The following is a 26,586-nucleotide window of genomic DNA, read 5'->3' on the forward strand; positions in this document are numbered from 1 at the left end:
TAATTATTATCAATATTATCACACATATTTGCAACCATTATAAAGATTAAATCGATACTTTACAAAATCCATCACGTTTCTTAAATCGTGCCATCGCAAGATAAATCTGATAATTGACATTAATAAAATTAATAATTGATTAATACAAATATCAAGTGCAAAAATATATTTAATTTCAATTTTATTTCGATGTCATTTGTCTTTTCATTATTATTGTTTAATAATTATTATTTAATAATTATAAAATACTTGATTTTCTTCAATAAAATTTATTAAAATTAATTATTACTTCATTCTTAGGCATTAATTAAAGATTTCTTTTATTGATCTATACTTAATTTCAATTATTTTCATAAATTCAATACTTTGAAAGGAAATATGATAAAAAATATCTACAGATATAATTTAGGCGACCAGTTGCCTAAATCATACTTTTTGTAGCATGTTACAAAAAGATTTATAACAAATTAATTTGTTATTGGTGAAAAGTTAGTTAAACATGTAATAATAAGCGTCCGAAACTTCAAGTTATAATTTCTAATGTACATTTCCATACAAAACAGTACTAAATGGAAAACATAATAAAAAGCAGGTTAAGTGGTATGCATTTGACAACTCTCCCCTAGTTTATATATATATATATATATATATATATATATATATATATATAATGTGTGTGTATATTTTAGTATTTTCAGTAATGAAGCAGTTAATAAATGTAAAATTTTTTAAATTAAATGCTAGAAAAGAAATCGGAATTGATTTCAATAAAAAGTATCAAGACTCCTATAATTTTTTAATTATAGATGAATAAAATTAAAATAAGAAACTTGTGGGACATTTTTATATGTTTGACGATCTAGTAGATCTGATAGGTCGCACAGAATTATACATGTATATGTTTATTTCTTTCTATTTCTGGTCTTTAATTCACAATTACATTTGCGAAAGATTCGATCCTGTGAATGAATCGAAATAAAGCTAAACTAGTAGGTAATACGACATCATGAGAACGGTAGACTCGATCTCTCGACCCAGCAAGCAGGCTGAGGTAGGTCAGTGAACGCGACTGCAGCAGCCAGCCAGTCAGCCAGCTCCAACGGGAACACCCTCCCGTCCGGGGTAGCACCCTCTCGCCCGCGACTTGTTCGCTCAATATCTGGTGAATGCGTTGCGGGAGTGAGAGAAAACCAAACTGGAAAAAGAGAGCAAGAGAGAAAGAGAGAGAAAGAGAGAGCACGAGAAACAGAGGGGCGAAATTTTAAGGGAGGATAGGTAAGCTCTGCAAGGAGCAGAAGAGGGGATGATAGTTCTTATGTTATAGTCACAGAGAATCGCAAAAAAGATATCTTACACCTTTGTACATTTATTTGTACATCTATTTGAAATATATTTGATTAATTTTACGCAAAAATATTTAAAAGAGAAACCATAGTTTGATTATATGAACGAAAGCTCTTTGCATCACAATTACGATCCTTAATGAGATTTAGTAATTCTGCATTCGTCAACTTCTGAGGGCTTTAAAAACTATCACCAGCGCTTCTATTCGCGTGGAACTTCGCTTCAACGAACTTTTAATGGGGTTGGTAGCGAGGATACCTAAAGTTGAATGTTAAAAGTGGCGAAACGAGATGAAGTTTGATCGAATTTGTAATTTTTAATGTTATATATAATACCTTTGTAACTAAACTTCAAATTAAAATTGTAAGATGAAAGGGACAAAGATTCAATACAACATTAATTTATTTTAATAACGTCTTATTAAGTCAAGTTTAATAAAAGTAATAATAAATGATTAATGATATATATATTAGGTGTTGGAATTAATTCGTAGCGTTTTTAATGAAAGAATGTTATTTATTTCACATGAGCATTAAAAAATATATTAATGAAAGTACTTCCCATCACTTGTAAAACGCTACGAATTAATTCCAACACCTAATACAACAATAAAAATCAATAGAATAAAAATCTTAATAAAATAAAATTTATGCTAAGGTAATACCATGATTACATATTTGTATTAAGTATCTGAAAATGGCTTAATGGAGATGCAGAAATATGTAATATAAGTCTCATACATATTGTTCTGAAATGTTTTAATCTATATAACGAATATATTATATCTTTTTACATGTTTGATTGTTTGTTTGAATTTTATGTGCCCTTCTTATCTTTGTATTGTTTTATGAAAAAACTAAAAATCTTGTATTTTTTGTTATTTAATGAAATTTATAATAAGTAATATCTAAAATAATTAAATTTCGAGAAATTACATCTGATAGAATGAAATATATTTGATGAGTGCCTTATAATACAATTCACTTGAAACTATTTTAAAAAGTTTATAAGTTATATTTATATTTTAGATTTAAACGCACGTATATTTACTACGATATGTAATATTCTAATCAGAACGTGATGTGTATAGCGTCTGTGGATCACGTGGTTGTGAAATCATCTCGATTTGTGGCTTGGAACAATGTCGATCGTGATTCGCATTCACGACGCGTACACACGTTATATCTACGTATAAATTAATTGCAATTTGCCGTAACCAGATTGCCTGTAAGCTGGCAGTTGTATGGCCACAATATTCCTCCGTAAAAGCTATTGCAACCATAACCAGTAATTGATACGTTTCTGTATTTTGCTTGTGAAATAATATTCTTCCAGCGAGATGAAACACAAAGTATTGATCACGGTTGCCACAGGTGTCAAATGTTTTTGTTAGATATTTTATGAATTTTTCAAAGAACGTCAATTTTGACCATGCTTTTATACACGAGCACAAAGTTTCTACAACGCGAGAGAGAGAGAGAGAGAGAGAGAGAGAGAGAGAGAGAGAGAAAGAGAGAGAGGAAAAAAAGGAAAAGGGTTGTTGAAAATCCCGCGGTAAAATCGTACAATATATTTTGAAATATTTCTCTCTCGATATTGCAATGTATTTTGATCTGTTTGTATGCTGATATTTAAGCCTTTATGTTTATTCGTTTTTTAATAAAAAAAAACCGCTTTCAAAAGTTTTCATTAGAAATAACGAATGTTTTTATTTAAAAACGAGCAACATGAAAGATGCGTAGAAATGTCGACAATTATGGTTGCAATTTTCCACTCACACTCCATTTATATTTTACATCCTATTTAAAGAATTAAAAAAAGCTATTAAATACCTAGTAAAATTTATTTAAGTTAATATCGGCAAATAACCGCATTTAAAAATGATTTTAATAAAAATCAGTAGAAAACATAAATATATATTTTCATAAATTTTTATTTGTGTGATTATTATTTTTATTATAAATTATTATTTGCATAAATAATTTCGTATTCGCGAATTATTACATTAGTTAGTACGGAAGAGTAGTGAATTTGATACGCTGACGTTATTATCATTTAGTATTATTTGGTATGCTAGGTGGAATTGTATCATATATTATTGAATAATTTTATTTGTTATTCATAATCAGATCTATTACACACGCAAACACGAAGGATATATGTTATACGCAATTATTCTACACATTATACGACATTATCAACACCCTCACCTTGTAGAATATAATGCATGATGCATTACTAGATGATCTATTACTAGATTATGTGATCTATTACTAGACGTGTTTACTTGGCTCGCAGAGGCGAGCAGAGACTATGCTACTCCACGGATTACGTGTCAAAATTAGAAACATGACTTCCTGACGTTATTTTCATGTACAAAGTGATGGGATGCCAACTAAGTGAGCTAGAAAAAGAGAGGAAGAGAGAGAGAGAGAGAGAGAGAGAGAGAGAGAAGGAAGAGAGGGAAAAATCGTCGCGAGCTTTTAAATACACTGTCATTGAAGATACGAGAAAATTGCTAGAGATGTAACATCGTGATATGAAAGCGAATGCGAAACCGATCGATTCGTCTCTCCATGTCTAACAAAAAACACATTTTTATTGAAAGCAATTCACCGCAATTCTCGTTTGGTGGGCGTGCGAAACGCGCAATGTATTTGCAAAAAATCTACAGGGACGAGAATTCTCATACACTTTTTTTCTACGGCATCAGATAAAGCGCTACGGGAAGTGCACAGGAATTTTTATCTTCCTTTTGCAGAACCGTTGCCACTCTCTCGAAGCAGGGAAAATAATATCCGCAAAATCCGTCGCGACGTACATTTCAACTAAAACTCCACGGTCGTCATTGCAAATCGCATCAGTCACAATATCGAAACAGTATTGTAATGCGTATATGATAATAATATAGATATTTAATTTGCGTCAACGCTAAACGCGTTTGTAGATATAATTGCTTTCTAATGCGATGGATGCCATTTATCGTTCAACATTTATACCATAATGACAGTTTCAATCAATACATTATTTTGTGTGGAATGTATTATATTTGTGAGACAAAAGGACACAATTTTTTCACGATCGTTCGGGAATCGTTTTATTTTTATATTTTCTTATGTATATTTTTCTTCATGAAAACCAAAAATTATCATAATTATAATGACACTCAAAGAAAAATTGGTACATTGTGTGTGAACTAAAGTTAATAAGATTATTATTTAATATCATTACGAAATCGAACGATAATTATGCTTCAATTAAAAATTAATTCAGAGTTTTTGATGCAACTCTGTATTAGTTAGTTTTTAAATGATTGAAACATAATTGGTAACAATTTCATAATGATGTAAATAAAAATTTTATTTTTTGTTCCAATTTTTCCTTGAGTGTAGGCATTATTATGATAATTTTCGGTTTTCATGAATAAAAATACATAAGAAAATGTAGAAATAAAACAATCCCCAAACGAAAAAATGAAAGTTATGGAATTTGTCGAAGAATCTGTGATTGAAAACCAATTCTCTCTTGTTTTGGAGAAGACACTGACAATGAATACTGTATACTGCATTTTATATGATGTACAATTTTTATAGATATTTGTATTTCAAAATCAGATCATAATAATCGTAGAATTGCTTATTGAAATTTTTGGCTATTTACGGTTAAAAATATTAATATTTTTAAAAGAAAATGTTTCCCGATTTTTATATGTTCGAGAATATCTTTTGTATGTTATTGTTAAATTTATTTTTGTTATGTGAAACGATGCTTTTAATCGTTAATTTAATTCAAAAACGAATTTCTTGTTGCTCAATTATTCTATTCATTATAAATTTCAATATAAAGGCATTCTAACATTATTTTTTTGTAACCTTAATTTTTAACAGTACAAGTATTCAGGAAAATGTCTTTTATTAAAGCTAAAAATGAATTATTCAGATGAAAACATTAGAACGTTTTATTTTTTAAATACTTTTTATAACGTTTCAAATATTACGAAAAATTTCAAGAACGATAATTTTTTAATTCTTTAGTTTTAGATTTTTCCTTTAAGTATAAACATTAAAAAAGGAAGGAAAATGAACATTAAAAATTTAGATGCGATGGATAATTTTCACTATTGAACTTAACCTTTAAAACTGTTCTTTAAATACATGAAAAATGATACGAAAAATGATAAATGATACGACTTGTATTTATTACCGAGTGCACTGAAAAAGTGTAATTCACATATCGGGAGAATTTTATTAATGTTCTTTGCGAGGTTCTTTGTGTCGTTAAAACGACCGACATAATGAACATTCTGTCGTGCATTTTTGCACTGCATGTCATTTGCTACGAAATTCGAGCGAAATTTCTCCTCGGATCGATGATTATACGGTTTCGACGTATCAAGCGTAGCGAGAAAAAGGCAAGTGGCCGCGGGCGAAAGTAATAATCTTCGCTTTGTGCACGTCGGCTGGAACATGCATTAAGGTCTTTTGACGAGAGACGACTGATGGAAGGGAAACGCAATTGAATTCGCCACCGCTCAATTTCGTCGATAATTGAGAAACACCATTCTCGCTCCAATACTTTTCGTACACTTGATGACAAAATTTGACGTCCCCTCCCCCAAAGATTTTCTTCAACATTGTTTAGCATTTTTTAAAAATTATTTTATTGTATTTTTTTATCTTTCGCTTTATTTTTCTTTTTATATTATTTTATTTTATTTTATTTCGCTTTTTTTTCACACTCGCCCGGTCCGTTCTCGCACTCACCATTTTCGATGTTAAGTTCCGCCGCTGAAGCTCTGTAAGAGGGCGGTCTTCCATAATCACTGGCATCGCTCGGATGAAGCAGCAGCTGGTGCGACGTCCTAGAATGATGTCTGGAGCCGCCGGAGGAGCGACGTACATGAACGTTGTTCAACACCGTGCTGCTAGATGCCCTACTGAGGGCCGCTCTCTGTCTGACTGCCTCCTTGTAAATTTTGCAGTACATGACGATCATCACGACACCCGGGATCCAAAAGGACACACAGGAACTGATCACCGCATATGGGAGGTTCACCACGAACATGCAAATCTGAGATTGCAGAAGTCGAAGCATTTTCAGTTGCATAAAACTTGTAGGATTATCGTGAAAATTTCTCCTTGCCCTTATAAACCCCGTTCAGAACGGAGTATTGCAAAAAGTATATGAGACTTCTAAATAATTTCGGAGTATAAAGAATTTAAAAAAATTCTACATGAATTTGCAATTCGAGTTTATAAATATATGCATAGATAAATAGACCACAAGAAAATTGATTTTAAAAATTTGTAAAAAAATAAAAACTGGAAAGTTCGATATATTCGTGAATGTAAAATTAAATGAATGAGAATAATGGATAAACCGTTATTTTATTACTCCTTTAATAGCTACTTTAATAATAGTTATTTTTGAGTAAAATTAAGGGATCGTAAAAAAACTGTGATATTAAAAAAGTTATTAAAATAAACCATTAAAATATCAAAAATTCAAAGATGTTATTTATAACAAAATTTAAGGGAATATGCTCTTTTAATTTCCCTCCATCACATCAGATTTCTTTTCTAAAATCCTCAAATTTCTTTTCCTTCTCTCATTATCAGAGAATATGGTGTCATAGCTGATTTATTACTGTAATGTCAACGTTAATAAATTGCCTTTTGCCAAATTAATACGAGGTAATCTACGCTAATTACACGATTAATTATAGACGAAACTAGCATCCGTTCTATATGCATTTTAAACATAATTATTGGCCTTTGTATCTAATTTACTTCGAAAAGTGATGGGGTATTAGCAAGATACAAATTATGATGTGAAATTAATTTCTCTGTAATTAAGGGATTGATACAAACTGAAGTAATAATACAGTTTTCCTAACGAGCAAGATTACAAGAGTTATTCATTAAAAATATACACTAATTAAAGAGAAAAGAGAGAGATAAATACTGTAATTAATCTAATGCTATCTCTGAAAACCCACTAAATCTTAAGTTGATAAGAGATGTTGCAAGCCACTTACATTAATAGCTGTTAAGAAAATATTAATTATTATAAGAAAAATATTAATGGTGATACTCAATTGATGTCGCCATCATTGTGATTAGTATTAACAACAGTATTAAGAACATAAGAGCAATCATTTGAGAAATTTGCAGTGATTAGCCGGATTCTATTTTTGAAGATCAATTAAATTCAGAATCAGTACTACGAGGAAAAGAAGTCGCAAGTAATTGTGACGATTAAGAAAAGCGTTGATAAATGAGTCTTATCACTGGGAGTTTTCCGACGGCGAACTCCATCAATTAAAAATCAATACCTCACACAAGACTGAAATATACGTAAAAAATATAAATTATATCATATATATATATAACATCACAATTTGTATCTCTGCTAAATATAACAAAATCATATAACCGAAATATCAATGAATTACACATCGAGACAAATATTTCTGCGATAACGTATCTTTTCATTTTCTGACAAAAATTATACGTATATTATTACTATTTTGCTGCTCCAATAATTTTATTTATTATTCAATAATTTCACAGTATTTATTTTGTAAGTTTATTATAATATTATTTTTTCATAAAAATTATGTTTTGCTCTTAATAAATTATTTAAAATCATTTTCTTTATATAAAAAAACTATATAAAAGAAAATATTTATATTGCATAAGTGTATTATTACAACAAAAGCAGAATATTTATAGTGAAGAATTTTTCGAGAAGTATTGATTAACTTTTTTTTGAAATATTGATTTATCTAGGTTATCTGTCTTCTAAATATAATAGACAATGTCACATTGAGCGCAATCGATAGACAATGCGATCGGAAAAATGACAAATAAAGTAATAACATGATATAGGAAGACAATAAGAGTTATAGAGATATTGAAATGAAGAATCGTTATTTGATATACTTTATGAGAGTTAAGCAGAGAACCAAACGTTTCGGAGTTCTTAAATAGAAACAATTGATTTACTTGGAAATTGGATGATATCAAAATATTTTATTAGTATTTTGTTAATTTTATGTTTCGAGGTGATGAACACAAAAGTGATGTTTGCGTCATTTTTAGTAAAAGAAGTACCTAATATAAATTAAAATTTATATTTTCGAATTATGTTAAATCCATGAGAAATTTTCTCATAAACCTTTTAGTATAGCATATGTATATACAATCTTTATTCTTACAAAAAATTTTGTAATATGCAATCTTTTAAATATGAATTTGAAAACAAGTTCTTTCGTCGTCTTGTCTTTTACTGAAGGTCTTATTAAAATAAAGTACTAAATATACATATTTATGAATTCTAAAAAAAAATTAATAGAAGAATAATTTTACTAGTGCCTAGATTAATTTGAAAAATGAATTGATGGAGCAACCAATGTAAAAAAAGAAACAATTAGAAATACGATATCGAAATGAAATTGATGGATTGTACAAGTAATTATAAAGCGATAACTTGTAGTGTAGTAGTAGTGTATTAGATTAGCAAAGAAAAGATTTCATCATGAAATAAATACACTTATATTTGAGATTTAAGAAGCATATTAAAGATATATTTCTAAAATTTCAGACAATTTCTGCGTTCTTAAAGAATAATTTTTTAATTCGTAAATTTTTGCTCTTGTTCTCCTGAGAGTTCTTAAATTTTTAAATCCATAAATTTTTTAATCAAAGCAATCTACCTGCGGATTTTTCCGACGGAAGTCCAGGTGTTGCTGCGTGGTGTACCAGCCCATGAAGATAGGTATAAAGCTAATCAGGGCTGGCAAAGTCCAAGCACTACTCAGCATGGCAGTAACTGTTACAGTTCTCATAATGGCTGGATACTCCAGCGGTCTGACTATTGCGTAATACCTATCGACGCTGATACAACAAAGATGGAGGATACTGGCGGTACTGAAATAAACATCCATCGAATTCCACACGTCGCACATGATACTTCCTAGGAGCCATTTACCACCGGAAAGCTCGACGGAAGCATTAAACGTCATTGCGCACATCGCCACTAAAAGATCCGCCATTGCTAAGGAAACTACATAGCGATTGGTGGGCACCCGCAACTTCCGATGTCTTCTGACGCTGGCGATTACCAAAGCATTGCCTAACAATGCCGTGACGATGATGCTGATCATTATGATGCCCTTAAGGGCGATTAGAGCAATATTTCTTGATTCATCAATAATGCTCAGATTGTTTCGAAAAAGGGGAACACCCTCAAGGCTCGAAGAAAAGTTGATCTTGAGTATTCGGCGGTAGACCTCCTCATCCGGAGGCTCGCTGACTTCCATCCCAGACCAATATCATATTAAATATTTATCTATGAAAATCCATCGACAGGTTTGTCGATTTTTATAATCATTTCTGGATCATAGCGCTAAGATAAGCGATTTAAATATTCCATCTCTGAGACGAATTAAATCTTTATATTGCATACAAAAATATCACTTTTATCATTTTTTCGATCCAAATGTATCTGTCCACTGCAGTCCAGATTCTCCATTTATTACAATCACTTTCCATACTAATAGTGTTTTACTCTCATCTTAAATAGCGGTATTAATTTCGCATTTAGTTTAAAACAAATCTCTTTCTTACATTGTTCGTGAAAGTCTTTGTACTTTGTAATTTGATCGTTTATTATTTGTTTTATAATAGACAATCTGCTTTTAAAGAATTAATTAGTTAAAAATAAACCAATTCTCTTTTTTTAAGAAAATATCAGTTTAAAATAATACATTTATATTAGAATATAAGTCATAAAAATTATCATAAAGAGAAAAAAGATTGTGCTTTGAAATGACTAAATAAAATAATTAAATAAAATTACAATTTAATTAGATTAATTAATGGAGAAATATTTGCATAAGTAAACAATGTCATAAACATGCTTGGAATACTAGGTAATTTAATTAAAATGAATGCATATAAATAAAACATTAAATTATATTCATGAGATTAAATAGAAAATATCTAATGTCTGTTTAATTATTTTTATTTTTAATTATTTTTTTCATATGTATGATAATTATAAAAATGCCGGTCTACTTTATAGCAATGTTACAATTAAGAAATACTGCAATAAACTCAGCGTAGACACGGATATAATGGTTTTTTAAACAGAAACTTTCCTTTTCTTTCATACGCCAGTTACCGATCGTAATGGCGAACATCAAAATTACAATCGTACTGGCTTTTATGTATACTTGTGTAATCGCAAGTATCTGTAAATACGTCTGACTGTGTTATTAACGACAAGCCTCGAAAACATCCCATCAACGATTTCTCCTTCGTTTTCTTGGAACCGCTACGTTTTATATTCATATGATTACATACGTGTATAATTTAGGGTCTTCCAACTCCTTTAGCGGTGGATTGACGAATCAAGTATTGACAGTTCAAAAGACATGAATATAACATTTAATTCCATTTCTGACATATTTACAAATTATTACGATAGATTTTTTCATTAATCCTGCTTTTGTCCAGATGCTTGAATCTAATTCAATTAAAATAAATTATTATTCTAATTTATTTTTAGAATAGTTTTTATTTTAATCTATAATTAATATTTAATTTTTTATATTCAATTAATTAATTAGTATTTAATATTTAATATAAATTTTGATATGTTCTTTAATATCCCTAATTATATTTAATATATTCTTTTAGCTATGTATTTCTAAAATATTTTTCACTGATCTGAATTGAATCTGAATTGATATTTGATACACTATTATTACTTTAATTACAATAAGAATCCTTTTCCTTAATTAATATTTAAAATATGCTATGAGAAATATATAATATATTAAAACTTGCAAGGAAAAAATTTAGATATATTCTTTTGAATTTCATTCTGTTATAAAGACACGCGCGCGCGCGCGATGTCATTGTGTAACAATTTAACTTTGCCTCAAAATCAATGCACTACGGCTTAGGTAATCTAATCTCTATTAGGTAATCTATCAAAATTTCGCTCAAAATTGGAAGGCGACACTTTCCAACTGTCGACAGTTCATTAACATTTATAGCGAAGTTGGCGCAGACATCGACCTATCAGCGCAACTTTCCTTGCGCGAAACTTCCTCTCCGGTATCGGAAAGACAACTCGAGCGAAACTGCAGGAGATTCGCCGGATAATTGCTGCAATTTTGGAAGCTCGATTTATCGTAATCACATGATCGTAGTCGCGACCATATCTTGGTGATGCATGGCGAAACTAAATCTCTCCTAATATAAATAATAATGTAATATTTATTATTAATAAAGTACATACATATAATAATATCTACCTATTTTAATATAAAATAAACAAACTAAAGAAATTAGAAAGAAATAAATAATAAGACGCTATATAATTCTTTTCTTTCGTTATTTTTATATGTGCATATTTAATTTTTTTCTATTATAATTAGTAGATAATCCCGCTAGTTTAATATCAGTAGATAATAACGTTATTTCCTTGAAAATAAGCTTTGTTATTTTTTATATATTTGACCCGCGAAGATTAATATATTACCTCGAGGGGGAGGGGGGGGGGGAATAAAAAGTAGTATTTCATATTAATTTTGCAAACAGCACGGAGGCAAATTTACATCTCGTTTCTGTTAGTAAAGATATTTACGTCACGACGATACTTTCTGAAATTTTAATAACGGTACATATGAATGTGTATAATAGATGTAGTTCACTTATATTGAAAGTGGTTAAAATTTCGAATATAAAGTAGGAATATAGATATACGTAATCTATTTTGACATGGGTTTTTTCAAGATGCATCTTATGTATACAGCTTTTTCATTACGCAAGCTTATAAAATTTTTGAGCTCGTATAAAACTCATGACGAGAATTTAATTTGAAAATTGCGAAAAAATATTTGCCTCTTATTCTACATTCATAACTCTGAATGTGACGCACATGGTTTAATTTTATAATTTTATATAACAATGATTTTTAAAATAAAAGATAAACGTTTCAGAATTTTAAAAATAAGAATATTTGGAGAGCAGACTTTCACAATTTGTCCGAAATTTATAATTTTCAGAAAACAAGAAAGAAAACCACGAGGAAATGCGCCTTACAGAAAGTAACAATTTGCCAAATTTTTAGTAAAATGTAAAATGTTCAACAAAATTATTAAACTATTTCTAATAATGTTAAACAAATGTATTTTATTTGTTTCTTAAAGGACATAATACATTTCGAATGTCTAGATTTTTTTTCAGCATATAAATTGATAGTGAAAAAATGCTTTCAGAGCATCGTAGAATACTGCTTTTTAAAATACTGCTTTTGACTGAACACTATAATATATCTAATTTAAAAAATGATATTTTGGAAAAATATTATTGATTGATATTTTGCATTTTAGAAGTATGCTTCTCATTTATATATATATAATCTAAGAGAATTGCCAACAGTACTATATAAATATATATGTATGAATATTTTTTATATAAGAAATTTATTATTTAAAAATTTTTATATATCTGCTTTTTACGACTTTCATATAGAAATATTGAAAGGGTCATGAAATTTTATGCGAGCCTTTAAAATTGTAGTTTTCTTAAGTTGATAGACAAATTGGGTTTCCTTGACAAGAAACGATATCAAGTTTCGCAACTCGCGAGAGAAAGAGAGAGAGAGAGAGAGAGAGAGAGAGAGAGAGTTCCTTATTAAGCGTTAAATATTAATAATCGTAGCCTGTGTACGAATGTTTGACTTCCTCTGAGCTATGTTCGAGAACATTACCTAAGTGCTTCCATGTATCGTTTTATCCTTGTTGTTCACTCAATGTTAAACAAGAATGAGATGATACAAGAAGACACCAAGGTAACGTTTCCGAACGTAGTGAAACGCGGACAGTAAGGTAACCGAAGAAGGGGTCAGGGTAAGGAGATGTTGATAGTAGAACAAGTTCAAGAGAGGCCTGGATTTACATACTGCAATATTCATAGAGGCTTTACCTCTAGCTTATTAGCAATTACTCTCTGTGTGTGAAAGTGTGTATCATACATAGTGAGGTGTCAGTATCGCTTTCATCGTTAATAATGGAACGAAAGATTTGACGATAATTTAGTTATCATGCATATTCTGGAATAAATCATTGAATTCGCGAAATGAAATTATCTTGTAAATAAAATTTACTTCATTTCAAAGATTTATAAAAATTTATTAATGTATTTGTTATTATAACTTCATTAATTAATATATTATTAAATTAGTTTATTATACATATATACTCCCTAAAAATTAATTACTGCAGAATTTATACATATAAAATTAATAAGAATAACATTTAGATTTTTTTTATTTGCTTTATTTATTGAATATTTGACATTATTATTTTATTTTTGTTAATTAAATATTCAAGATTTCTAATTTTGTCTTTTTAGAAATAACAATTTTATTTTATTTTTAATAAAAAATATTATCTTTTTATTTTTTAAATATTATTTTGCCATTCTTTATTTTTAATCATCACAATTGTCATAATTTTCTTGCGATATTTTCTACTTGATCTGTTCGATATATGGCTTTGAGTTAACCTTTCGATTGGCGAATTAATTCCTTTGTCCTCCACGTCTAGTATCCAAGAGAACGTAAAGGCAAATAAAGTTTTGAAAGATCGACAGATACATTCACGCTTTGCACGTCAATATGTGTCAATGAATCCCTTTTCTCTCTAGAAATTAAAATTTAAAAAATATCGACGTATGTCATCGATTCGATCGAAGCGTGAATGTTTCTTACTCAATAAATTATTTCTGTGAAGGATGATGTTGTAAAATGTCAGATTACGTAATTTTAACATAAATTAAATTCGCGCGCGCGCATAACAGAACTCGAAAATATAGTTATGAACAATTCTGACAACTCTGTGTTATTAATTATCCGTTATTAGATTCCCAATTAATTTTATTTTTATAAATGGCATTTCACATGGTATATAACTCATATAGCTATTTTTATAGAATTTTGTTTCTTTTATGATTAATATTAAGCGATATATAATTTTTATTTGTTATTTTAAGGAATTTATTATTTTCATATGTGCGTTTCTAACTTTACAATATTTAAATTGAAAAAGAGAAAGGAATCTTTGCTTCATTTAAATATTATAAATCCAGTATACTTGATAAATTTTTAAGACATAAAAAAACTGCGTATTTGTTGAGAAAATGTCAGAATTCACAGAACAGAATTAATCTTTGGGGAGTGAATAATGAGAATGCCTATGTAGTTTCCGGTTTACAAGCAGATTAAATGACACTGAGAGTCTGTACATCAGTAATACTGAAATGCGAAGCTGTCATTTGAGTGCCAATTCGTCTAAACGTAAATAGGAATGACGATTGAATGCCATCGCGTTTTACGCATGCAAAATCGAAGAGTTCGCTCTCGAATTACCTAAAGCGCATTTTTAGAACTGCACAGAGATAAAAGACAGAAAAAGAAAATTTATATGTGAAGATACTTTTGAACAATGTAAAAAGTATAAAAAACACAATTTTATTATCATTTCAGTTACACAAGAAACATAAAACTTTTTATGATTATAGAATACAAAAATTTATTATCAAATTATTAAACAAGTAATATTGATAATAATAATCAATAAAATAAAAATTAATTTCTATGAAAAAAATTAACGCATAAAGTTAAAATTCGTAATGTCATTACTAATATATATACTAATCAGATGCCAATCAAAGTGTTAAAATACATTTTAAAAAGTCTCAAAGGATTAAGCTTATTTAATCGCCTGTAGCAAAAACTAAATTTTTCATAAAACTGTCATAGTTTATCATACAAGTTTTGGACGTTAATCACTTTATTTATAGTATTCTGATAAAAATCCCGAATATAAATTATCTCACTGTGACAAAAAGACCATCGATGAATTGATAACCTTGAATGGAGAAGAAACCAATAGATCATCACTTGCTATTTTATTCGTCACTCCATCTGTTTCAAAGATGCGGAGAAATTAAAAGCGCGTCTAGACACTGGCTGCATGTAACCGCATCCAAGGATGCCACAAAAGGCGCAAGCGCTTTCACGCCGCGTCTCTTTCATGTTTCTAACTATCTCTGCAAAGGAGAATGGTTCACGATAAACATTATCAATATGACGAATCAATTCTGAATTTTTTCAAAAAAGGAAGCAATTAATCAAAACTCTTTCACTTTTGTCATTATTAGGAAATCATAAAAATGATTTAATTAAATCATCTTTATAAGGACGATACTCTTCACATTCAACGCTTTACAAGAAAACGCCAATCTTTGCACTCGCGGTCTTGATGCGATCTAGATCAATTCTGTTACTATCATTCGCCATTTACTTGCAATTAAAAGAATATTATTATTATTATTATTATTATTATTATTGATCATAATAGCTGCGATACTTTAGTAGGATATATGTACATATACATGCATTTAGCAAGGAACGAGCCGGTCTCTTTAAAAATTCCCTTAAAATATTAATTATGAATGGAACTTAATTAAATTTTTAATAATTCAGATTTTTAAATGGTTAAAAAAATAAAATTAATAAATTTTAATGACTAAGGCTTTTTGTCTTATTGTATTAATTTATCTTTTGTATTAATTTATGACATTGTTTTATGCTAATTAATATGAAAATAAATTGCAACACATAATTACAGTGTAAATAAAATAAGATTGAATTTTTCTCCATTTAAAACTTATTATTTTTATCTACCTACACTATTGAATAGTGAATTGTATAGTGAATACTTTTACGTATAGTGAATACTATACATTGTTATTGAGTTTTCAATTTTAGTGCTTGTTAAAATAGTTGAATATTTTTTTTTTAGTCTTCCATAAACAACGATAGATTTATCAACACTCTTTTAAAGATTTAAACTGCACTGAGTGAAATGTTGGCAGAACCGGTCCTACGACATCGATGTTTTGCTCTAATCCGCGACATGCTGTCGGATCGATCTTTCGCGGGCAAGGTCGCGACGAGACCATTGTCGTCCCCGTTGTCGGCGTCGTCGTCGTCGGTGGCGGTGATTTCAAGAGAAGGCGAGTAGTAACGCCTTGACAGATCGTACATGTTCGGACGACGCCGGTAGACTGAGCGTCGCGACGTTCGCCACGGCGCCGCGTTTCTCCCCCTCGAACTCTCGTTCTCTCTCTCTCTCTCTCTCTCTCTCTCTCTCTCTCTCTCTCTCTCTCTCTCTCTCTCTCTCTCTCTCTCTCTCTCTCTCTCTCTCTTCACCTCTCTTTTCCTTTCTCGCATAATACCGCCCTACGTTGTGTATTCCAACGTGGGGAAAGGGATACAAATGTGAAACATCGATAACTTTACCTTTGATTCAAAGCATTCATATTTATTCAGATAAGGTAAAGAAAAATGAGATGTATGTGCGAAATAAAACTATGAGATATGTGAGAAATTTGATACAACATCGATTTGACGCACAAAATGTAACAAAATTTCTATTTTTAAGATAAAACTATAGAAACGTCAGTTTGACCTTTGACTCTAGCACTCGTAGTTATGTAAGTAATTTAACATGAAAACGAAAAAGTATGGCGTAATATAATATAAACTGAGTTTAATAATAATATTTCATTTGTTGTAATTAACTTTATGCATACATTAAATACGTTCTTTATTACGTATACACATTGCATATAAGTACACTGATATTTTAAAATACTTTTTTGACTACTTTTTTTAAAGCATTAATTTCTTCTTTTTTTTCGAAAAAATAGAGAGACTGTTTACGGAGCAACTCTATTCAAAGATATGTACATTAAAAATTATAAGAATATTTAATTTTTTAAAATTATTATTTAAATTTGTAAAATTTATTAAGATCTATTTAAGTTATTATTAAATTTTATTAATATTTTAAATATAGAAAAGAAATGCGTCATGTAGGGAAACGCAAATAAAACGAATGGATGCATTGTTTCACATTTGTTAACGATTTCTGCGGACAATTCTATTGTTTGGATGATATAAGGTCGCATATCCGGGTTCTCGAGCTCAGATATGTATAGAAATGCATTGTCTTGTACCGTACAAATATTTGCATATACGACATAACATGAGAATATGAGAAGGGTGCACTCATGCTAATTACAATATAGAAAACGGGCGGTCTGGTAAGAAATTTATAGCTCGTGAATCTTATTTTTACCACGAATGGTAGCAGTCAGTCACTTTGCACATATAAATGCAGTTTGAGATAATAATGGACCATAATAAAGTTAAGTTCTTTATAAAAGAAGAGAGAAAGTATCATATAAAAAACTTATCATAAAAAGTTAAAAACTTTCAGTAAATTACTTGTATAGAACGCGCAGAAGCATGACGATTGAGGAAACCTTGATCTCGAGAAAAGAAATGACGTTTTATTACTGCAACCTTAGCAGCATATTATACTAATTTATCTCAATAACTGCACACGCTCGCTAACAATTCCGGCTCAATCGATGCCATATTTCGCAACTCTCATATCAACGCATGTACCGTGAAGAAGTTGAGAACAAAAGTTTACATCACATACATCTATCTGTAAATCCAGAAATATACGAGGATATAAAGAAATATATAAAATATTCTACTAAAACGTTTCTTTCCATCAATATATGTATATATAACTTACTGAATCGATTGCGTGAAAAAGAAATTGTAAGGCTGTGGCAATATAAAATGGAAAGACTGTTATATATTATGCTATACATACGAGCATAAATGTTATTATACAAATGATAATTAACAATTATTAACGTATTTATATTTTGTATGTTATATAATAATATACATATAGAATTAATAAAGAAAAAATTAATTGATAATCACATATTATACACAGTAAAAAGAATTGTGTATTTGTGTTGAAAACGGTACATTCACGTTCTTAATAATGGATTTTATTAACTTGTGTTGAATTTTTTAACATATTCGAGTGTTAATTTAACATAATGTGATTATATACTATTTAAAGATTTTGTGAATTAATATATTCAACATTTCTTTGTATCAAAATGACAATTTATAAGTAAGTGAACAAATAACATAAAAATAAAATGTTAAATTTTAAAACGTAAATTTTAAGATAATTGAATAAAATGTAAGTTAATTTAACATATCATAAATGTTAATTTTATTGAAAAAAATATGCTTCCACATTTTGTTTACAAACTGCGCCAATTTCTTTTTTTTGTATTTATTCTCTTATATGTAATGTTTGTGTAACCTTCTAACATACATTTAAATTAACTCAAAAATTTATATGAACCGTTTGAGACATGCGATTTATGTTAAATTTGATACATTTTTTCCAATAATGTATATAATTATAACATAAGATAAAAATTGTAAAACAAAGAAAAAGATCAATGAAAAAAGAGAAAGAGAGAGGCAAAATCCTTCTTTACATATAGTATTCGAGTTCGTATCGTGAGATCGATCGATTCGTGGGGCACGTATGTAATAACGACGAGCGGCCTTCGCGCGAAAGCACCGAGGCCGCGCACGTGTTTCCCTTCGCATTCGCGCGCGATTTTGCTGTAACTACACGCTCTCGTTTTCTCGAAATCACTTCTTCGAGGGTATCGCTTCCTCCTCGAGGGCGCGCGCTGCTCGAAAGGCGGTGATCACGCGAAAAGCAGGAGCGACCGCACGCAACGACGAGTGAGCCAGTTTCGTGTGCCTCTTCAAGGTTCCCTCGCCTCAAGATTTCGTTCGAATTTAATAAGACGTTTAACATACAAATTTAATTTTAATAAATTGATAAAATTTGAAATTATAATTATAATTTATTTAAATAAGTTGTAAGTAAATTTTGAAAAAGTCTTTGATCGCGGCGAGAACGAAGATTACACCGACGGTGTCACTTCGTTCTAACTTTTTACCCTCTGTAAAGATCTTACATCTGCGTAGTAAGTAAGAAGTTCCAATCTAATTCCGAAGACCGTAGAGGGCGAGAAGTTTTCTCGAACTTCTCAAACTACGCACGTCGAGTGACTGCAAAAGACTTTTACGGGAAATTATATGTTATAAGTGTTATTCGTGACAAGTATTTATGCTCGTATATTATGTATATGAAAATCCCTCAAATCCTTCTTTTTGAGTTTGGGATCTTAGAGATTAGATATATTTAGAGAACAAACTATTTCTTAATATTTCTCGTTGAAATTTGAAACGATCTTTTTACTCCGCAAAGTTTAATTGAACGTTATCGTGTTTTTCTTATCTTTTGGATTTTCAACATCCAATGTCTAAGAATATAGATAAAAAAACTAAATTAAATTTTTTAAAATTAAAATAAAATTTCAAAAGAAATGAAAATAAAAACAAAAATTAAAACTGAATAATAAATAAAAATGATAATTAACAATACGTTCATAATTAATACTGAAAATATAAATAATTTAAAAATAATGGACATACATATTAATGTAGGAAAGAAAAGTTATATATTTATACAGTTTAATTTTTAAGATATTTAAGAATAGACCTAGTGATAAATAGATTAAATTATTTTAAAAAAGTAATCTCTTGAATGATTTCTCTGAAGATATGTGAGTTGCAAGCTGACTTAGACACATGGCGTCGTAATTTACATTCGTTATCTGTTCTCCGATTGTATGCATGAGACTGTCCAGTTAGAATACTGTCGTTTTTCCAATACTGTCCATTTTTCACAGTAGGGTCCTAAACTGGTGGTGACACGTGCCATGTCCGTATTCCATATCACGGAAATTGATTTTACCTTTTGTCCGATGAATCTTTTTATCTGTCTTAGGATAAAATTTTTTATGTCTGATTTTGTTTTTGAAAATTTAAATTCCATTTAGATATTTGTATTACTTGATTTGTTCTATATCATTCTATATTATCTGAAATCATAGATTGAATAATAAAAGTATATATATTAAATTTACTTTCAGCAATTTCCTATCAAGCTTACAAAATATGTAGTTTTTTTAATTGACAATGATTTGTAATGAGATAACGTCATAATTTTTCATGAACATAAAATATGTGTTATCAACAGTACAGTACAAATTTACAACAAGTTGCAATGTTTACTTGTCACGATTTCGAATAGATAATATAAAACTAGACAATAATTAAAACTAGTATTAACTCATTTGCGAACTAATTACCACTTATATTCTAATTTACTTTCTATTCACGATTGAGTTTTAGTGGAACGTTAATGTGATCTCATTCTTAAATCGAAGTTAATCCTTACAGCCACTGAAACCATAATTGTAACAGTACCTGATATTAATTGTTTATACGATTTATTTAATTTCTGTATAAAATGTTTGCATTTTCTCGAGAAAAAATATTTGTATTTTGATGTCTCTTTTTTCTTCTTTTAATGGTCCTTCAATTAATATGCGAAGTAATCATTCATTTATGATACTATAACTAATAATTAAAGAAGAAAAAAACAGTAATCTTTCAAAAAATGTAACCAATTGTATTAATAGAATACGAATAAATAAATACAACATAATTACAAATACATTAAGTTATAAATATGTAACTATAAATATGTAACTAATATTGTAAACTTTCTCATATTTATTATTCAAATAGTATGCGTAAAATCATCTTGTGCCCCCCTATTTGTTTTGATTATGATAAATAAAATTATACAACTGTCTAAAATTATATAATGATTAATATCATATTATGATATGTATTATCATATGTAATTAATTACTTATAAATTCTATGAATTTTATAATTTTTTTTGTATATAGATGATAGATTTTATTTTATTAAATATATTGTAACTTTTAATTTTATTAATTTGATGCAAATAAAATATTCTTTATTATTATTAAGAGCAGCCGTTTAACTTCATTAAAAAATGAACAATATTTAAATTTAAAAAAGAATTTTTTAAAACTTGAAAACTTTACTTTCAAAAACTTACTATATTTTTTGAGTTTATGTGAGTTTGGTAATTTTTTACATATAATAGAAAACTAGCTAAACAAAATTTTCTTCTCACTTTGTAAGTCTGTCACGTGTCCCCTAAAAAATTGAGAAAATTTTTGACTATTGTGAAAACTTGAAATTTTCCCTACAAAATCGGTTTTTCATAATGTTCGTACGATGTTTGGTTCCTATACTCGTTGATAAAGTAAAAAGGAGCAATCTGATCTTTGATTGCTCATAAAACTCCGTTAAAAATCGACATATAGTCAATAAAAAATATAGATTTTTAAAGCTGAAACTTTGCTCTATTGAATGATATAATCGCTAATTTTTTTTAAATATTATGGAATGTATTGAAAAAGGAAAATCACTATTTTATAATACCATTTCTATACCAATCGGAACTTTATGAGCAACTGATAATCCATATTATTTCGTAATTTATATAATGATATAAATGATCAAAAGTTATAACTTTATAAATAATAAAATATATTTTTTACAACTGTCTGTTATAAATTTTTATCTAAACTATTTCCTATAATAATCAGCTAGTCACAGGATAGAAAGCAATGGAAGTGTAATGCGAAGTTACAACAATAAAAATTCCAAAACTGGTGTTTATCGCGATATAATCATCATAGATCTAAAACTACGCTGTTCAACTTAGTCTCTTAGCCAAAACGAAACCGAAGCTGCAGCGGAAGCTGCAGCCGAAGCTGCAGCCGAAGCTGCAGCCGAAGCTGCAGCTAAAGCTCCAACGAAAGAAGCTGCAGCCGTTCTAGTAGGAGAAGCTGTAACCAGAGAAACTGTAGTTAAAGCCGTATATAACTGAAGCTTTATCAGAAGCTAAAGCTGAACCTACATTTCGTTTCGTAAGTTCGATATCAATTTATGTGATTTTATTGTATGTTAATTTATTGTTAGAGCAAATTTATAGTGCTACTTTATTTGCATTATGTTTACACATTTTTTTTTTAATTTGGCAATCAAACCTTTTGGTAGAATAAAGTTTCAGCTTTCAAAATTTGTTTTTTAATTGTGATATAATAAATTTTAATGGAGTTATGAGCAATCAAAGTTAATTATTCCTTTTATTTAGGGAATGGAAAGTTTTTTAAAAGAGTAACAAGCTTACAGTTTTAATAGCAAGTTTATAGGTTTTTGTACATGTAATAAGCCCACAAAATAAAAAAAAATTTCCCATTTTGTCCAGCTTGTAGTTTTCTGAATGTAAAAATGAAACTCACAGAAACTTACAAAACATAATGACCTTTTGAAAATAGAGATTTTAAACTTTAAAACTTTTTTTAAATTGAAATTTTCTTTATTTTTAACGAAATTACAATTATATAAATTTTGAAATTTGCAATGCTACGAATTTTTGTTCCACTTCATAAAATACTGTATTATTCCAAACTAAAAAAAACCTATTATTTAATATATTTCTGTTTAGAGAGTTATTTCCTTATCATTATATATCACATAAACAAACAAGTTGCTAAAAGATTATTAAGAAGATAGGTAAAAATTAAGAAAGTATAAATTGTATTTCCATATCTCTGTGCGTTATAATAATTAATAATAATGTTATAATAATTAATTATATCTATATCTGCGAATAATTAAATGTAATTAAACGATATTGTAAATATAATAATATTATCAACATATAATTCTATTTTTTACTCAATCAATATGTATATGAATATTTTAATTCTTATAATGACAAATTACACAGAGAAAAAAATTTGTTTGGACTCAAGAATTCTATTTACATTTGTTTCATTGAAACAAATTTAATTTTAAATAAAACATATTTTGTTTAAAAAAAATTTAGTTTTAATGCAAACAATCACATTCTTAATTTAAACATTTATTTGATTAGATTATTTTAATGCATAAATTTATTTTTAAAAAAATGTAAAGAAATCTTTTCTTTATATACATATATAAAATGAAATAGTATGGGTATGTCGTTAATTTTAAATGAATGTCACGGAAATTTCAGGGGCGTATGTTTGTGTTGCAACCGGAAGTTTACAGACGCCATCCAAATGACACAGCAATTTGGAATTGCATAATGAAACTTCGACAAAATCGAATTTGCAGGACTCGTACACGACCGAGATTAATTGGAATTATTGATTGTGAGTTCGTAGTTTTAGGTGTTGTTGCTGTAGAGTCCACAGTATGTGTCCGTACATAATTAGTACTGTTTATGATATTTCGCGATCAATTATTTGATGAATATTAAGAAGATTTAATTTCCAACTTTATTCCAACATTAATTTATTACAGGCATTAATACCAAACGATTTGGAAAACAGACTACTTTTATAACTGAACTCAATGCTAAATGCGGAGGGATGACAAGACTTTTTCTTGTATTTGTTTCTAATAAAACCTTTATTAATATAGTTCATATGAATTGATATAATTCATATCATTAGAAATAGAAGTAATGGGCATAATAGTTGAAGCTAGATCCCGAATGCTTAAATAATTCAATCTGAATCTGTGTATATAGTTTTTCAGTATATTAACATCTTTCTAATAGGATGATTGAGCATCAAATTATTAAAAATAATTTGTTAATTTAATTTGTGATATTACTACAGTAGTTTAATTGCGTTTATAAGTTCGAAAAACCAATTCAGCGCATAGTTCGAATGATTATAAATATGGTATATATGCATGTATATATGTAATAGGTATATATAGTAATTCAAATTGAATTATTTAAGCATTAGGGATCTTGATTTTGACCGTTATGGCCATTACTTCTATTGTTGAGTTTTCAAATCCGATCCAGTAAGATTCTTATTGTCCATATTATTGGACCAACAAAAAAACTCTCATTGATATTGTACTGTATCACACCATGTAGGCCATGGTCGATGAATGTTTAGTGCAGTGTTACGGGTACATGATTGATTCTTATTTTTTCAATAGTACTCTTACAGACAGATCTTTGATTTACAATCAGTTTCTGAAAAAAAAATTGCCAGAACTTTCAAAGAGAACGTCGATCTTATAACTCGGTAAGAACTGTTGTTTCAGCAAAATGGGACGCTTGCAGATTATGCAGAGTTTGCAGAGTTCGGAATATCTTGAAAAAAAAAATGTTTCTAAAAGGTTAGATTGTGTGTAGAAGAAGATTCCTTATTACTTGGCCAACTAGATTCCCAAATTTAACGCTGTTAGAATTTTTTTTTCTCTAAGACCTTAGAGATATCGTATATGATGAAGAATCGAATAATTTCGATGACTTGAAAATGTGAATTCGAGCGACTATTAAAATATTTCGCTAATAACATTATCGAATGTATCGTGATTTAGAAATTATATATTATTTTCTTCTGCATTTGTAGCTAAGGATATTGTACGGCAGTTTGAATATACATGATGGTAATAATATTGTAATTTCACAATTTGGTCATTTGATCTTCAATAACATTGAATTATACGCATTGAGTCCGTAATAAACAGGGCTACAAATATAGGTATATCAAAAACTATATAACCATTTAAAAAGTGAAGTTGACTCTCATTTGACGTCTTCATTCAGAATCTTTTAATCAGAATGCGTTCGATATCACGTAGCCTCATAATTACATATACTATTGTAAAAACAAAATTTCGATGTCTTCTATAATTTCAGAGAAATGCAAATACGTTTATTAAAATGGGTCATTCTACACGGAGAGTATATATATAAAACATGTTCCCTCCATATATATATATATATATATATATAAATTTATGTACATATAACTATTTATAATCTTTTCTCAAATATTAGATTTTATTTTAAATTCTGATTTTTATAAAGAATTTTTTTTAATAAAAAAGCTCTATATACAATATATATATATATATATATATATACGTATATATATCCTGATGTAAAAGTATAAAGCCGATTTAAGAATGCTGCTAAACAAATTTAAAACGAGATGAAAAATATAAGCCACTGTAGAAGATTACTGACTGTTTCTCTCGCTTCGTTTATTTTGAACTACAAGAGTAATTATCAGTGCAAGAATCCTATTTTAATAGTTTACAAACGTTAGGTTATCATCACTGTAATTTATTGATATATTTATTTTTGTATAAGTGTATAGATAATATTAAAAGTTAAGTAATATACAGATAGTGCTTATTTCTATATAACATATAGATCCAATCTTAAAACACGTAAGAGATTCAATTAAAAATCGACGTTTTATGCACAACTGATAATCTACATTATTTCAAGGATAACTCATGTATCAATATAAAATATTGAAAGTCATATAAGTATAAATAACAAAAATATATCTAATTTTTAATGTACAATTCCTTATCTAAGCTACATATTTCTTGGAGATAATCAGCTCATTGCAAAGTATTATAAAACAGTAAAAGTGTAATGTAAAATTAAAATACAGCAATAAAAGTTTCGAAATTTTTGTTTATCGCGGTGATTGTCGTAAGTTTAGGATCACTCACTGACATGGATTGAGGCTGAAATCGAAGATGCAGCTTTTTATAAGATGTTCTATAAAAACACAATATATAGCTGATTTAAGAATACTATTAAATAAAGGCAAATTTAAAATACAAAACAAGATAAAAGTTATGAAACTATCATTATAAAAAGAACAGTATAATACAATTTTAATGTAATTTTTTATACAATATAATCTGTTTCTTTTGGACATAAATTCATATCCAATGTACAATTAACACTTTCCAAAGGGTATCAGAATGTTATAAAATACATTTGATTTTAAAATAAAAACAATCCGATGCATATTATTGTGTTTGCATACTTCTATCATTCATATATTTAAAGATGTTTTATGAAAAACTAAGTATTCTCTAAAACTAAGTAATATATATAAAAGAAATTTGTATGTGAAAGAAGCAAGCACACAACATTTAAAAACTTTTTAATTATGAAAAATATTCTTAGAGGAAAGCCCCCTATATTATGAGATAGACGCTTAATATGAGATAACGGCGTTTCTGCTAAACTAATAAATGCTATGTAGGTTCCACTGCGAGCGTGGCATAGTAGGCAGCGCACGAGACTACTATGCCAGAGATCCCGAATTCGATCCCAGAAAACCGAAAAATTTTTTTGCTCATAGCTCCTCTCGGAAGACAATGGTAAATCACCGAGTATCATTGCCACTTCTCTAATAAAATTTCATCATTCGGAATCAACGTTAACCTGTAAGTCTCATATGACTGTACAACCAG

General features: G+C 28.8%; 2 protein-coding genes across 9 annotated transcripts in view; both read right to left on the reverse strand.

Moving 5' to 3' along the window:
• Positions 1-16,964, reverse strand: part of LOC105145547 (octopamine receptor beta-1R) — a 42,109-nt gene extending 25,145 nt beyond the window's left edge. The window contains exons 1-4 of one of the 6 annotated variants that reach the window (XM_011055177.2): positions 16,115-16,964; positions 9,062-10,039; positions 6,108-6,414; positions 898-1,195 (exon numbers count right to left, since the gene is read on the reverse strand). In XM_011055177.2, the coding sequence (XP_011053479.1) occupies positions 1,005-1,195; positions 6,108-6,414; positions 9,062-9,667 (1,104 nt within the window). In that variant the 5' untranslated portion in view covers positions 9,668-10,039; positions 16,115-16,964 and the 3' untranslated portion in view covers positions 898-1,004. Of the gene's footprint in view, positions 1-897; positions 1,196-6,107; positions 6,415-9,061; positions 10,043-16,114 lie in introns of those variants that run through there. The other 5 variants (XM_087405422.1, XM_011055176.2, XM_087405420.1 and 2 more) reach the window with 5 other exon arrangements.
• Positions 10,356-26,586, reverse strand: part of LOC105145546 (octopamine receptor beta-3R) — a 73,311-nt gene continuing 57,080 nt past the window's right edge. For 2 of the 3 annotated variants that reach the window (XM_087405425.1, XM_087405423.1), the window contains exon 4: positions 17,113-25,879. In XM_087405425.1, coding sequence (XP_087261551.1) covers positions 25,827-25,879 — 53 coding nt within the window. In that variant the 3' untranslated portion in view covers positions 17,113-25,826. Of the gene's footprint in view, positions 11,610-17,112; positions 25,880-26,586 lie in introns of those variants that run through there. The other variant, XM_087405426.1, reaches the window with a different exon arrangement.

The sequence above is a fragment of the Acromyrmex echinatior genome, chromosome 4 (genome assembly GCF_024713525.1).
Source record: "Acromyrmex echinatior isolate Ae372 chromosome 4, ASM2471352v2, whole genome shotgun sequence".
Taxonomy (NCBI): domain Eukaryota; kingdom Metazoa; phylum Arthropoda; class Insecta; order Hymenoptera; family Formicidae; genus Acromyrmex; species Acromyrmex echinatior.